Raw genomic sequence first — 15,220 nt, forward strand, 5'->3', positions numbered from 1 at the left:
TATCTTCATATTGTCTGCAAACTTTGCAACAAAGTCATCAATTCCATCATCCAAATCACTGTCACATAACATTAAAAAAAATTGCTCCCAACACAGAACCCTGTAGAACACTGGCAGTCAACCAGAAAAGGCTCCTTTTATTCCCACTCTTTGTTTCCTGGCAATCAGCCACTACTTTATCCATGCTAGAATCTTTCCTGTAATACCATGGGCTTGTAGCTTGATAAGCAGCCTCATGTATGGTATCTTGTCAAAGACCTTCTGAAAATCCAAGTACACAACATCAACCGACTCTCCTTTATTTATCGTGCTTGTTACTTCTTCAAAGAATTCCAACAGATTTGTCAGGCAAGATTTTCCCTTGAGGAATTCATGCAGACTACAGCCTTTTTTAATCGTGTCTCCAAGTATCCCGAGACCTCATCCTTAATAACTGACTCCAACATCTTCCCAACCACTGAGGTCGGATTAACTGGCCTGCACTTTCCTTTCTTTTATCTCCTTCCTTTCCTGAAGAGTGGAGTAATATTTGCAATTTTCCAGTCTTCCAGAACCATTCCCGAATCTAATGACTCTGGAAAAATCAACACTAATGCCTCCACAATCTCTTTAGCCACCTCCTTCAGAATCCTGGGGTGTACACCAACTGGTCCAGATGACTTATCTATCTTCAGATCTTTTAGTTTCCCAAGAACCTTCTCTCTAGTAATGGTAACTTCACACACTTCATGACCCCTGACACCTGGAACTTCCACCATACTGCTGGCATCTTCCATATTGAAGTGATGTGAACTAATTATTCAGTTTATCCACCATTTCCTTGTGCCCCATTACTACCTCTTCAGCATAATTTTCCAGCAGTCCAATATCCACTCTCGCCTTTTACACTTTATGCATCAGAAGAAACTTTTGGTATCCTCTTTAATATTATTGGCTTGCTTACTTTTGTATTCTATTATTACCTTCTTAATGATTTTTTTTTTAAGTTGTCTTCTGTTAGTTTTTAAAAGCTTCCCAATCCTCTAACTTCCCACTATTTTTTGCTGTTATATGCTTTGGCATCTTGGGTGGCTTTGACTTCTGTTAACCACTGTTGCATCATCTTGCCTTTAGAATTCTCCTTCCTATTTGGGATCCCTTGCCTTCCTAGTTGCTTCCAAAAAATTCCAGCCATTGCTGCTCTGCCATCATTCTTGCCAGTGTTATTTTCTAATCAGTTCTGGCCAACTGCTTTCACATGTCTCTGTAACTCCCTTTATTCCACTGTAATATTGGGACATCTGACTTTATCAAGCTATTGTTTGGATGACTCTGTGCATTGGTTGTATATGCTTAGGTTGTAAATGCACCTGAATTTCCACCAACTTGACCTGGCAAAATCAAAGCCATTCTGCTGGTTCCCATAAATACAACCATTAACACAATGGCATTCTAACATTTACTCACTATGCCTGACATCATACCGTCAAGTCTAGATACATCTATGTCTACATCATCACTTGCCTCCATCCTTCCAAGACCCTAGAAGAGCCTAAACTATACTGAAATATGCCTTTTGATTTTGTGTTTTTCTTTTTCATTCTGTACGTTCAGTCTTTTTCTCTGTTACCTTTTACGTGGGGGAAGGGGGTTTGATGTTTTTTCTTTGGACGAGTTGGTTCCATGATTCTTCTTTGTTTTGTTACTGTCTTTGAGGAAAGCAAATTTCAGAGTTGTATACTGCATACATACTTTGATAATAAATGTACTTTGTACATTCAGTTCATTTTATACCAATTGCAAAGTAACATTGAAGAAAATGGCACCATGGTAGAACATCAGCCATAAAGTTAATGAGTGGCCAAGCTGGCACATAGGACCACTGCCAACTCTTACTCCTATTTCTTAGGTTCTTGTCTTAGCCCTCCAAGCTTGACATGAGCCTTCCATCACAATTCATCTTATCCAAAATCTGATCTTTAAGCTCATCCTTCAGGTAAACAGAGACTTTGATAAATCTGCCCTAACTTCATTTTTATATGTATTTCAATGTCATTCTCAGCAACCAGTTTTCCAATGTCACTGTTTCACCAAATTCCTCCATTCTTTTCTTCTGATTCACCCACCCTGACAAATTCTCCTTATACCTTCCATCTTGTAATTCAATTTTCCATCAGCAAAATCCACTACTTTTAAATTGCATCTGTACTTGTATCCTCTCCTGCTGCCTGCTTGATTTTGATGGGTTGCCTGTACTGATGTCCTGAAAATTAGTCATTGCCTCCAAGACAAGCTTATAATCAACAACTAAGAGATGGTAAGTGGCTTACAGGAAAAAGCAAAAAAAAGTAGCTAATTGGAATATTTCTTATCCATCTCATTTATGGCCATTTCTTTTGGTGCTAAGACCTGGTGAAAGCTGCACAAAGCTGACATACAGCTGGAAAAATTAGACTGAAAACATTTAGAAATCTACACAAATATTAATTTGGTAGTTGAACAGAAATCCAGTAAAAGCAATACCAGAAGGTGCAATGGTACAAGCTATTTATTTGCATATATGGAGATACGGACAAATTAAAGAGTAATCTACCATATGGTAAATATCAAAATATCAAATACTATATGGAAAGTATCAACCCGAATGTCACATTATTTACTATCTGCAAGATAAATAGAGATTTCCTCAAAAGATTTACTTTTTATGACACTGATTATTCTCACCATTATAGTTGGTTGTTTGTCATATCCAACAATGACAGGAGGCTTCTGTGGGAGAGTTTTAAAGGAGAAAAGCCATTGCACTTGGACAATTCCGCTCTCTTGAACTTGTTCATTATAAAGGTATTTAAACAGCAAATAGATAGTAAACTATTTAGATGGTACAGAATAACCTTCTGGAGTACTTCAGAAGCTATCACTTCTGGATTATCATTGCCTATTTGATTAACTCGTGGATCATATATTCACCATTGAACAAAGAGGATTTGCAGGACGGACTTGTAGGACTCCAAAACACAAGATAGAACTAGATAACATTAACTTCTGCTTCAATCATGACTAGGAACTTCTGATAGTTAAATTCAGCTTCAAAAAGGGTGGATAATGGGCAGGTTGAACTTATTATCTGAATCTCCTTTCTTTAGAACACTGCTGCATCACTTACACCTTGTTAGCCTTGTTGACACTGCACTTTCTGTTCCAAAATAGCTGCTTCTGCACAATCACCTTCATCAAGGGTAACCACATCAGAAACAACAAACATGGCATGGATTGTCAGTTTCCTGCTTCCAGCTAACAGTATTACAAATAAAGTCACCACATTCAAGATCTATATTAGTAACCAATCATTAAATTTCAAATGGTTTAAAAACAGAGGAACAACCATCTGCACTGAATCAAGCATTGCACATGTGCAAAGGTTTTAAACAATTTTTGAAGTATCAACTAGAGTCAAAGTTGATTCCATATAATCCAAGTTGACTTATAAAAAGGAGTGAATCGGTTTTCTCCAGGGTGTCCTTCACTATTACCCTTATGTGGGTCAAGTGTTATTCTAGCTTCACTGAATACCTTAAGTGCTTTGTAAAAGCATTATCACAAAATACAGAAACTACCACTAATTTATCTATATTACTATTCAAATCAACTTAAGTGGCTATTATTATTTTGGGCATCTATAGACAACTTATAGAATAAGTAAGTATTGAACCCACTGCTACTTGCTCCAATAATCTCTTTATCTCATTCTGTCCTCATACAGTTTAATATTTGTGAAGGGAATGCTTCCTGGGAACATTTGGTGACAGGACTTCATCCATGAAACTTATTAATAAATTAATTGGCATACAGTACTTGAATTTTCCAACTCTCCCAACTAACTATTCTGACACAACAGCAGTGAGCAAAACAAAAAGGCTTTCTGACCTGTATTAAACAGACAATTTTATTTCCAGAACAAATTGTATTTGACATAGCCACTTCAGGTTTTCCCCCAAATGCCCTTTTGGTAAAATTTGAGCTAGATCATGAAGGTTTCAGGTAGTACAAACAATATTACAGTATCACAATATTAAGATAATGCCTTGGAACAGCCAAGACGAATGTTTTTTTTAAAACTCTTAAATTCACCTAATAAAACAAAAAAGGACAAAGAAAAATGGGGGGGGGGGGTGGGAGGAGTGGTGGGAAATCAAGATTTGCTTTGCTCTTCAAAAACAGGCAAAAGATGTTTAAGGTTCAACTGCAGTGAAATTACTCCCATATTTTTCCTAGGCAAACACTGCAAACCCATAGTTCCCAAACAATTCCATTCCACTAACCAGTATGCAACACACTAATAAATTGAAAATTCTCAAAATAATTATTCAATCAAGAAAACATGGACCCAGCAGAAACATTCAAATCAACAGGGGGAAAAAACCCATCTCTTTGAGGGAATGAGGAAATTTTAAAAAAATAGCTGAAAATGCTTAAGTATTAAAATCTTACACAAAAATGAACATTTTTGCTTTGGTTTGTGGAGACAGTGTGTACTGCATAGTGTAAATCTAAAGACAAAACTATATCAAATAAACAAGACCATGCAGTCAGAGAGCAAGTGGGTCATTCATGGTTAAAACTTATTTCCATGTACATTTTAAATGTATGGCATAAACTTGTGATCTAATTATTTTTTTAAATAGTGTACTTCAATAACTAAATAAAAATGTACATGATGTGAAGTGATTGGAGGGTTAAAATAAATTGAAGTGGGAAAAGGATTTACATTTATCTTTTCATAGTCCATTTCACTTCCCCAAACACCATCATACAGTGAAACATTCAAATATTATGAACTGCTCCAAATTCAACTAAATATGCTAAAGTTGGTTCGACTCTGCAAAATCTTCCAATTTGAAACTAGATTGTACAGCTAGATTCAAACAATTATGCCTGAACAGCTTGCATCAAGCGTGAACCTAAATGCATGTTAATCTTGCTCAACCTGCTTCAGGGGTGCAGTGCAGAGAAGGTCAAAAGTATTTTTTTAAAAATTCAATTTCAACAAATAAAATTTAAAGAACTTTCATTAAAACTTAATTTAAAATCCATTTTTTCTAAACAAAAATGAACTGACATTGGACAGTTTCACATTTCAAACAATGTCCCAGTATTAAGTAAAAGAAAGAACAGCTAAGTAATTGCGTATCAAAATATTCTCTTTTTCTTGTGATAGGAATCAGCATAATGACCACCCAGGCCTTGCGAGTGTTGGCCAACGTAGCTGCCATCAGGGCTCACTTCTGGGGAAGGTAGGAGGTAGGTAGATGCACGTTTCTGGCCAGTCACTGGAGACTTAAAGAGAAACAAGAGCTCAATCTCAAATTCAGGCAAAAATATGCGTCAAAAGTATGTTTGATAGCCACACTATTTTTTTCATGGAAAATCAGAATATCAGATAAAGATACTCCAGCAAATGAACCATACGTAACAAAAACCTACCATATGTAACAAAAACCTATCAGCTTTGACCTTTGATCACTGTTATGACCAATGATGGTGTCAGCTGTGGAGAAAGATTAAAGGAAGAAAGAGTGTTTAAAGGTGAAGCTGAGCAAACAAACTGTTTCCATTTCTAATCATTATATAATAACCTCTAATGAAATGGACATATCAAAACTCATTGAAGTAGTCTGAAATCACATCACCTTATCAAGGGTCTAACTATATTTCAAAACTCAAAGCACCAGTGTTTGGTAGATATCCATTGTTCCTCAGGACTCCCTCAAATGTCTGCAGTGAGATGCTGATGATGTTCTATAGGTCAGTTGTTGAGAGCGCCCTCTTCTTTGTGGTGGCGTGTTGGGGAGGAAGCATTAAGAAGAAGGACGCCTCACGTCTTAATAAGCTGATAAGGAAGGCGGGCTCTGTCGTGGGCAAAGTACTGGAGAGTTTAACATCGGTAGCTGAGCGAAGGGCGCTGAGTAGGCTACGGTCAATTATGGAAAACCCTGAACATCCTCTACATAGCACCATCCAGAGACAGAGAAGCAGTTTCAGCGACAGGTTACTGTCGATGCAATGCTCCTCAGACAGGATGAAGAGGTCAATACTCCCCAATGCCATTAGGCTTTACAATTCAACTGCCAGGACTTAAGAACTTTTTTTTTAAAGCTATTATTAATGCTTTTTGAGTTAGTGATTTAGATGCATATCATATTATTACTGAGTTAAGTATTGTATGTAATGAGTTTTTGCTACAACAAGTGTATGGGACATTGGAAAAAATGTTGAATTTCCCCATGGGGATGAATAAAGTATCTATCTATCTATCTATCTATCTACAAAGACCTTCATTGGAAAACTGGCTCATTCTAAAGTAAAGGCTTCATTGCAGTCTTTCAATCAAAACAACGGCTCCAAGATTTCTGCAGTGTCTATTGAATTCTCGCAAATTTCCATACTCTTAAATTGGGAACTGTACTGTTGAAGCTGCATCAGTTCAATCTGGTGGAAGTGTAGGGAGCTGTCTAAAATGAGAGCAAATGAACTACTGGATGAAAAGGTAATACCTGAAATTGAATATTTTGAGTGTTTTAAATAACTACACAATGATGTGGAGGGGGAGGGGGTTGGGAGTTGCATGCAGTATATGAGATTTCTTTTAACTTCCACAAACACCAAAATTTGTAACAGTTTTAATTTCTATCTAGTCCAGAGCTCAGACAATAGCTGAACTCAGGGCTAAAGATGTGGACACAGACTTCATTGCCCAGTACTTTTTATATATGAACATGCAATGCTTAAGCTGAACCACTTTTACTTCATCGTAAACAGAACAAATTTGTATACAATAATAAAGATGTCTGGTCAAGAAAGCGTCAAGGTGCAAGGTCCATTGAGGTTATGGCTTATATGTGCTTGTTTTTTAAAAATTCATAGGGATATTCATTTTTAAAGCTACAGCATGGAAAAGGCCTTTCCAGCCCTTTGAACAGCACTGCCCAGCAACTCCCATCAATCCTGATTGAACTCAACCTAATTATGAGACAATTTACAATGATCAATTAACCTACCTGGTACATTTTCAGGACATTGTGGGGTGTTAGGGGGTCAAGTTAGGATTTAGGGACAGGGATGAGGGGGTGTTAGAGATTAGGGGTAGTAAATGGTGGTAGGAGTCCGGGTCGGAAGTTGAAGACAAACAACCTCCGGGGGTCAGGCAGCAGGCGCTGAGGATGAAGACCTGGTCAAGGACTGTAGCTGGCAGGCCCTGAGGATGAGGCTGCTAAACACCAGGTCAGTGAGTCCTGGAGTCAGAGGTCTGTGCAAGACTAGAAGTCCAAAGTCTCCTGCTCAGCAGATCTTGGGGTTGATACTGGAGGCCAACGTCAGCAAATTTGGAGATCAAAGCCTGAAGGATGAAGCCCCTGTCAGCATATCTGGAAGTCATAAGTCTTATGTCTGCAAGTCTGGGTCATGGACTGAAGGCTGGAGATCCAATTTTCTGCTAGTCTAAGCGTCCAAGGCCAAGGACTGCAGGTTGGAGGCAGCATCAGTACCTGAGATTTGTGGATGGTTAGGAAAGGAGCTTGTTGTGCTGATGCTTTGTTGTGTTATTCTGCTAAATATTTTGGGCATACTATATTGGTGTCAGAATGTGTGGCAACACTTACAGGCTGCCCTCAACACATCCCTCGGTTGTGTTGGCTATTAATGCAAATGACACATTTGCACTTCAGTTCATCCCAATGCAAACAACTGAGCCTCTGCTAGTTTCTCACAAACTGCCAGTTATTTTGCTCCTTGTCACACTAACATTTTCAACTATTAACATTTTTCCCTACCGGTCCCTCACAATCAATTAAACTCTATTCTTTATGTCCTGCTTGGAATGCTGTACTAATTCTGGTCAGGGAGTTGAATTGAATTGTATTGACTTTATTACTTACATGCTTCATGTACACGAAAAGTAAAAATCTTTACATATGTCTCCATTCAAATGTGCAATTATAGTAATTTATAATGAATATTATGTACAACAGGATAGTCAGTATAACATAGTAATACAGTTGCATCAGCATGAATTAAGCAGTCTGATGGCCAGGTGGAAGAAGCTGTTCCGGAGCCTGTTGGTCCTGGCTTTTATGCTGTGGTACCATTTCCTGGATAGTAGCAGCTGGAACAGTTTGTGATTGGGGTGACTCGGGTCTCCAATGGTCCTTTGGGCCCTTTTTACACATCTGTCTTTGTAAATGTACTGAATAGTGGGAAGTTCACATCTACAGATGCGCTGGGCTGTCCATACCACTCTCTCCAGAGTCCTGCGATAGAGGGAAGTACAGTTCCCATACCAGGCAGTGATGCAGCCAGTCAGGATGCTCTCAATCGTGCCCCTATAGAAAATTCTTAGAATTTGGGGGGCCGTACCAAACTTCTTCAACTGTCTGAGGTGAAAGAGACATTGTTGTGCCTTTTTCACCACACAATCAGTATGTACAGACCATGTGAGATCCTCAGTGATGTTTATGCCAAGGAACCTAAAGTTCACACTGTCAACCCCAGATCCACTGATATCTACATCAATGTCTCCATTCCTCCTGTAGTCCACAACCAGCTCCTTTGTTTTTGTGACATTGAGGGAGAAGTTGTTTTTCTTGACACCGTGTCGGGATGATGACTTCCTCATTGTAGGCTGCCTCATTATTATCTGAGATTAGGCCAATCAGTGTAGTGTCATCAGCAAACTTAATTAGCAAATTGGAGCTGTGGATGGTGGCACAGTCATGGGTATACAGAGAGTAAAGGAGGGGGCTTATTACACAGCCGTGAAGGGCACCTGTATTGAGGTTCAGAGGGGTAGAGGTGAGGGCGTCCACTCTTACCACCTGCTGGCAACCAGTGCTGCATTGTTGATTACATATTTGCTCTTTTAGAAGCTTTAATTTTAGGAGTCAGTGTGATGACAAAGCAGCAAATGTGCAATTATAGTAATTTATAATGAATATTATGTACAACAGGATAGTCAGTATAAGATAGAAATACAGTTGTGTCAGCATGAATTAAGCAGTCTGATGGCCTGGCAGAAGAAGCTGTCCCAGAGCCTCATAGCTCTGGGGATCCGTGTTTGATCCTGACCTCAGATGCTATTTGTGTGGAGTTTGCTCTTTCTCTCCAACTCTTCATGACTGTGTGGTTTCTGCCAAATGCTTGTTTCCTGTGACCTACCAAGTACTTCTAGGTCACTAATTTGCTGCGAGTAGTATAGTTAAGTAGGAAGATAAACCAAATCTTCTGGATTATCCACGACTGATTGAAAAACATGACAAAGATGACCTTCTTAAATTCTGAGACAGATAAGCAAGCACCTATCTGAGATCTTCACCACCTTATGTATATGCAATCTATGTGTAAAGTTACATTTTGCTGTCTACTTGCATCTAGTTATTATCTAGATACCATGTGTAAATAAGAATAGGCTTTGATTCTCCTGGTTTGATAGCTTGCCCAAGACAAAAATCACAGAAAAATACTATAAATCATCTTTAACACTGTAAAATATTACTGAACATTTTTCTAAATAATGATCAATAAATATAGTTAAGTACCTACAGAACATAATTCAATATACAAAAACCTTCAGAAGAAAATGGCAAAGGGAAAACAAAGAAAATATTCTTGGACATCAAAATAGCTAATTAGATTCTATCTTTAATATCACTTCTCTTCAAAAGGAAAACAGTCATATTTGTATTTATAAAATGATTTTGTTTAACAGAAAAACTTATTATAAATGTTGAAATATAGTTAGGCTACTATCATGCAGAAATCCAGGCAGCTAAATTGTACATTGCAAGTTCACACCACAGCATTGTGATAAAAACCACATCATCCGTTTTATTGATGTTGACGGAGTGATGACTTTAACAATTCTTTAACATACATTATTTTGACAAAATAAAATACAATACAGAAAGAGGGCAGATGTTTCATTTGAATGATCAAGTTATTGCTGGCATTGTGTTAGTTAAGCACTATTACTATACAAATCCACTGAATCCTGAACAGAAAGTATAACTTAATTCTCCCTATGGTATTTAATGCACTTAAACAAGCAATAAAATAATCTATATTTAAATTCTTAGACCAGTCAACTAAAATGGATTTGACTGTTACCTTGATATTATTCATTATGTTTCCCAAAGGCACTGGACCCAGGATTCCATCCCCTGGGGTAAGTGATTGCTGTGCTGAAGATGGAGGATCCTGCTAAGGAGGGAAAAATACTATCAGATGTTTCTATATAAAAGTCAGGGGACAAGGTTTAAAAAGGAGTCATCCAACTCTGTTTCTTATTCTATCTTCCACCTCCATCCTTTCCAGTCCTGGGGAAATGTCTCAGCCCAAAACATCAACTGTTTATTCTTCTCCATAGATGCTACCCGAGTTCCTTTAGCAATTTATTTTCCCCATACTTTTGCATCCAATTTTTATTGTAATAAAACAAGAACATTGTTAGCTTTCTTAATAACTTAATCTACCTGCATTAGTTTATTTTTGCAAAACATGCACTAATCCCAAAACCTCTCTGCAATCTCTCATTTAAAAATACCTTTCTATATTTCCCATCCCCCTCCACCTCCATCATATTTCATTTGATGGACCACCATCCACTCACTTAACCCATCTTTCTCTTTGTGACATCTTTATAATTTTGCTGTCCTTTGTCTTATCAAAGAATTTATCAACTGTATCACTGCACCTTGAGTTCCTTCAAATCATTTAAGAAAATAGAATAAGTTGAAGCCCCAGTATTGATCCCTGTGGCATATCATTCAATAAATTTTGCCAACCCAAAAAAAGACAAAACTCCAAACCCAGTCTCTTTTTCTATTAGTGATCCAATTTTCTATTCATGCCTATGTTACCTCACAAATCATATCATTTAATCTTCCAACAATCAAAGTTTGAAATAACACCTTACCAAAAACCTAAAAATACATGAAGCACAAAGGAGCTTCAATAACTTAGTCATACACAATTTCCTTTCAAAAAAAGCTTGCTGCATTTACCCAAGTAATGGCTTGACACAGTATCTTTGAATAATCACTTTGAACATCTTCCCTTCACCCACTCATCCAGCGAATTTTGGCAAGTTTAAAATAGTATCAACTTTTAATATCAACTTTAGAGATCTTTGGATGAATCTATCATAATCCAGGGAATTATTGGGCAAATGTTTTAAGAAATCAGAAGGTATCATTTCCCTATTTAATGTAATTTTTGTTTTCTACTTTTTCCACAATTTACTATTAGTTTCCTGATGTTACTTATAAATAATTGTGAAAAGGATCCAATCACTTATTTTATTGTTTCTTTTGTCTCCTTGATTTGTATCATTCCCCTGATGCATTTTCTAAAATTAACTTTTAAAAGTTATATAGAAGCACTTTTTAGATATTACTTGATAGCTGTGTCTTGTACAAACAAGAGAAAATCTGCAGATGCTGGAAATCAAGCAACACACACAAAATGCTGGAGGAACTCAGCAAGCCAGGCAGCATCCATGGAAAACAGTACAGTCAACATTTTGGGTCGAGACCTTTTGGCGGGACTGGAGAAAAAAGCTGAAGAGCAGATTTAAAAGGTGGGGGGAAAGGAGAGAGAAACACAAGATGACAGATGAAACCTGAAGCGGGAGGGGTGAAGTAAAGAGCTGGGAAGTTGATTGGTGAAAAAGATAGAGGGCTGGAGAAGTGGAGGTGGGGGAAATCTGACAGAAGAGGACAGAGGCCCTGCGGCCATGGAATAAAGAAAAGTGGGGGAGGAGCACAAGAGGGAGGCAATGGGCAAACAGGAGATAAGGAGATGGATGAGGAATGGCAAAGGGGAGGGGTCATTACCAGAAGTTTGTTCATGCCATCAGGTTGGAGGCTACCCAGACAGAATAAAAGGTGCTGTTTCTCCAGCCTTAGGGTGGCCTCATCACAACAGTAGAGGAGGACATAGATAGAAAGCACCTGTGCTTTCTAAAAGTGGGATCTCCCAGTGGCCACTTATTTTAATTCCACTTCCCATTCCGATATGTCTATCCATGACCTCCCTTTTCTCTCCAGTCCTGTCGAAGGGTCTCAGCCCGAAACGTCAACTGTACCCTTTTCCACAGATGCTGCCTGATCTGCTGAGTTCCTTCAGCATTTTGTGTGTGTAGCTTTGTCTTATACTCCAGTTTTTCCCCTTCATCTTTTTGTCACTCTTGTTTTTCCAAATATAATCTTCAGAATTCACTGCGCAATTATAGGGTTTTTCCTATGTTTGACACTACTGTTAACATTTCTCAGCTAACCACTTGGTGAGTTTCCCACTTAAAACTTTTCTCTTGTTGAAGTGTATAGTATTCCATCTATTCTGATGGATAGCCACCAATGCATTTCTATAAAAGATTATTTTAACTTAATTTGAAAGTTCTCTTTAGCAAGTAATGCTTGTAGGCACTTGTATAGAAGAATGAGCAAGTGCACTTTTTTTAATATTATACAATGCTGATCACTGCAGGCCTTTTGAGATGTATAACAATGGTTATTATCATGAAACAAAGATCTTAGTTGACTTTATACCTTCTAAGGCCAGAGACACCATGGTTTGCTGCCCAGCAAATATTAGTTACTTTACAGTCAGATGATCAAATCTAGTCTAACTGAATCAGTTCAGCAGAGGAAAGGTATTTGACTAAAGACCAAGATGAAAGCCAAAATGACCTTTCTTTAAAAAAGGTTCAACTCTGCAACAACAGGACTGACCAACATCTCTAAGGTTTTGTTCTTGCTCTTTAGAAGTAAAAGACTAATAGCATTGGAAGTATCAGTGGTGAAAACAAAAAAGCTTCCATAAATGAAACAAGATCAAGAAAACTTTTCTTTAACGGTGGGATAAATAAAATCCCCCACATTGATATTTGCAGATTTGAACCAGAATTCAACTTTGTGGAAAAAGAGAAATCCTACAATGTTAACATACTGTATGTCTACTATATGACAGTATGCATTGTTTACAAAGCACAACTCCACCCCCCTGCAAAAAAATGTGTAAAGGCAATCAAATTGACTATTTTACAAAAGTTATAAACAAATTAAATTTCCTAATTAATTCCAGACAAAAAATCTACTTTATGAAAGACCAGATAAAATTCAGTACCTCAGGTTCAATCTCCTCTTTCCAGTGGAAATGAGTAAAGCAGAAAGATATAACTGACAGTGAATCGATAAGCTACCAAGTGAACCTGTTTTTATACATAGACCAGTTCTTTGCAGTTTTGCAAGATCCAATGTGACCATAAAGGCCAATACAAGACCTGCAGACTCTGGCACAGCTACTGTGAGAATTAGTATGCACTTTGCACTATTTACACACTGAGGCTCTGTGTATTCCCTATGAATGCTACATCTCCACTCTGAGTGGTCAAGGAGCAGAAATGACATGCAGATTAAATCATATTCACCATCAACCACTGTGAGAAGCCAATTAAAGTAGCCTCTGAAAATGAATTAACTGGCAGATAGCAGAAAGGTTCCTCTGTTACCATCACAATTAGATTTAGCATTCTCAAATGTGACCAAAGTTATAGCTCTGGAGTTACTAGACACATTCTCCTCCTCCCAGATATAGGTGAAGTGGTGAACTCTAAATTAACCGACTCTGCCAAACTTTAGAACTTAGACACAGACACTTAGAACATAGACAGCTTGCTCAAGGTCTCTTATTTTACCATTGGACATAAGGACTCTGTCTTGGTGAGGTGATGCCGAGGATTAACCAAACAGTTCGCTGTAGGACGGAATCAAGAATGCTCATGTAAACATCACAGTTTGAGTCTTTCAAACTGTTGCTCACAGCAGGAAGTGACTATCTCTGCCTGTAATAGTTCATGATTAGGGTTAATAAAATAATTTTCAATAAATGAATTGAAAGTACTTTTAGATAAGAACACATTCACAATTTGCAAACAGAATTAGCCACAAAGCAAGGAGATGCAGGGATTTAATTTAAAATAACATCTGTATAATGCTCAAATCAAATCCTCTGAGTAATTTCCCATAATGCAAGACTCCAACTTATGCATTTAACATCCCAGCTCTTCTCTGTATCAAATCAGTTTTGTTTATTTACTGACTCACAAACAAAACATCATTTTTGCATTACATTCCCTGGTTTGTACTCGGCAATCAGAATTCATTTTGTGGATTGCTATTTTACTCTTACTGTGCACATTAGGAGACTACATTAATGAACATAGAGATATAACCTATATATATTATCTATATTAGTTCACATAATGTGAATCTTACTGGGATTTGTTTCCCCTATTTTCATTCTCATTTGCCCATGAAGTGCGATAGCTATAAGCAAACTTTTTGTAATACTGCAGCTCAAAGTTGCCAAGACACTGGTGCACTGTCATAAAAAATTTTGACCAAGTAACGATGAAGGTAGTGAAATATTTTCAAATGAAAATGGTGAATATTTTAATGAGGGACTTGTGCTGTTCCCCATGTGCTTTCCCACACCTACCTATCAGGTGTTCAAAATTGTGGGTTTGTGTGGTACTGGCAAAACAGTTCTGACGTGAGCAAGCATCGCATTTTCCTTTCGTAATAGTGTGGGTTTTTAAGTTGTCTCAAGAGTATAGGGAATTTGTTGCAATCTTTTGTGTATGCATTTTCAAAATCATTACTAATCTTTATTTGCTCCCTCTTCAGATTTTGTGCTTCTCATCTGCCAATCCTGATTAACATTGCCCAAATTTGATTAAAAGGAATTCAATTTCCAAATAAATAAACTTATACAGCTATGTGGAATTACTGTATTTTTTTTCTAATCAGGAAATGAACTTTTAAATGGGAAAATCTGAACACTTACAACATCAAAAGACATCTGAACCAATGTTAAATTCTGGTTTATTCCTTCATCTTACCATATAAATTTTGCTTGTACGTACACCTCTAGGAAAGTTGGACTGTCTCTCAGCGTAATATGAAGGCATCACTTGTACAGCCATGCCATAATCCACATCGGCATTTGTAGATAAATGCTGAAAGGAAAAGTAATTGTCAATTCTTGAGATGAGCCTCTTTTTTAAAAAAAGGCAAAGGCATCACTTACATTGTGAAAGAGCTTAAGCAAAACTTTCTACCTTCTCTCACTGTACTACAGGAAATTGCTATGAAAAAACCTTGCAACAGCTTTCATGAGTTGGATAATT

General features: G+C 37.5%; 1 protein-coding gene across 6 annotated transcripts in view; it reads right to left on the reverse strand.

The window, feature by feature from the left end:
• Positions 1-3,898: 3,898 nt before the first annotated feature.
• raver2 (ribonucleoprotein, PTB-binding 2) overlaps positions 3,899-15,220 on the reverse strand; it is a 130,162-nt gene continuing 118,840 nt past the window's right edge. For 4 of the 6 annotated variants that reach the window (XM_073063195.1, XM_073063194.1, XM_073063197.1 and 1 more), the window contains 3 exons: positions 14,933-15,049; positions 10,138-10,230; positions 3,899-5,316 (listed from right to left, as the gene is read on the reverse strand). In XM_073063195.1, the coding sequence (XP_072919296.1) occupies positions 5,170-5,316; positions 10,138-10,230; positions 14,933-15,049 (357 nt within the window). In that variant the 3' untranslated portion in view covers positions 3,899-5,169. Of the gene's footprint in view, positions 5,317-5,463; positions 5,528-10,137; positions 10,231-14,932; positions 15,050-15,220 lie in introns of all 6 variants that reach the window. The other 2 variants (XM_073063196.1, XM_073063193.1) reach the window with 2 other exon arrangements.

The sequence above is a fragment of the Hemitrygon akajei genome, chromosome 12, assembly GCF_048418815.1.
Source record: "Hemitrygon akajei chromosome 12, sHemAka1.3, whole genome shotgun sequence".
NCBI lineage: Eukaryota > Metazoa > Chordata > Chondrichthyes > Myliobatiformes > Dasyatidae > Hemitrygon > Hemitrygon akajei.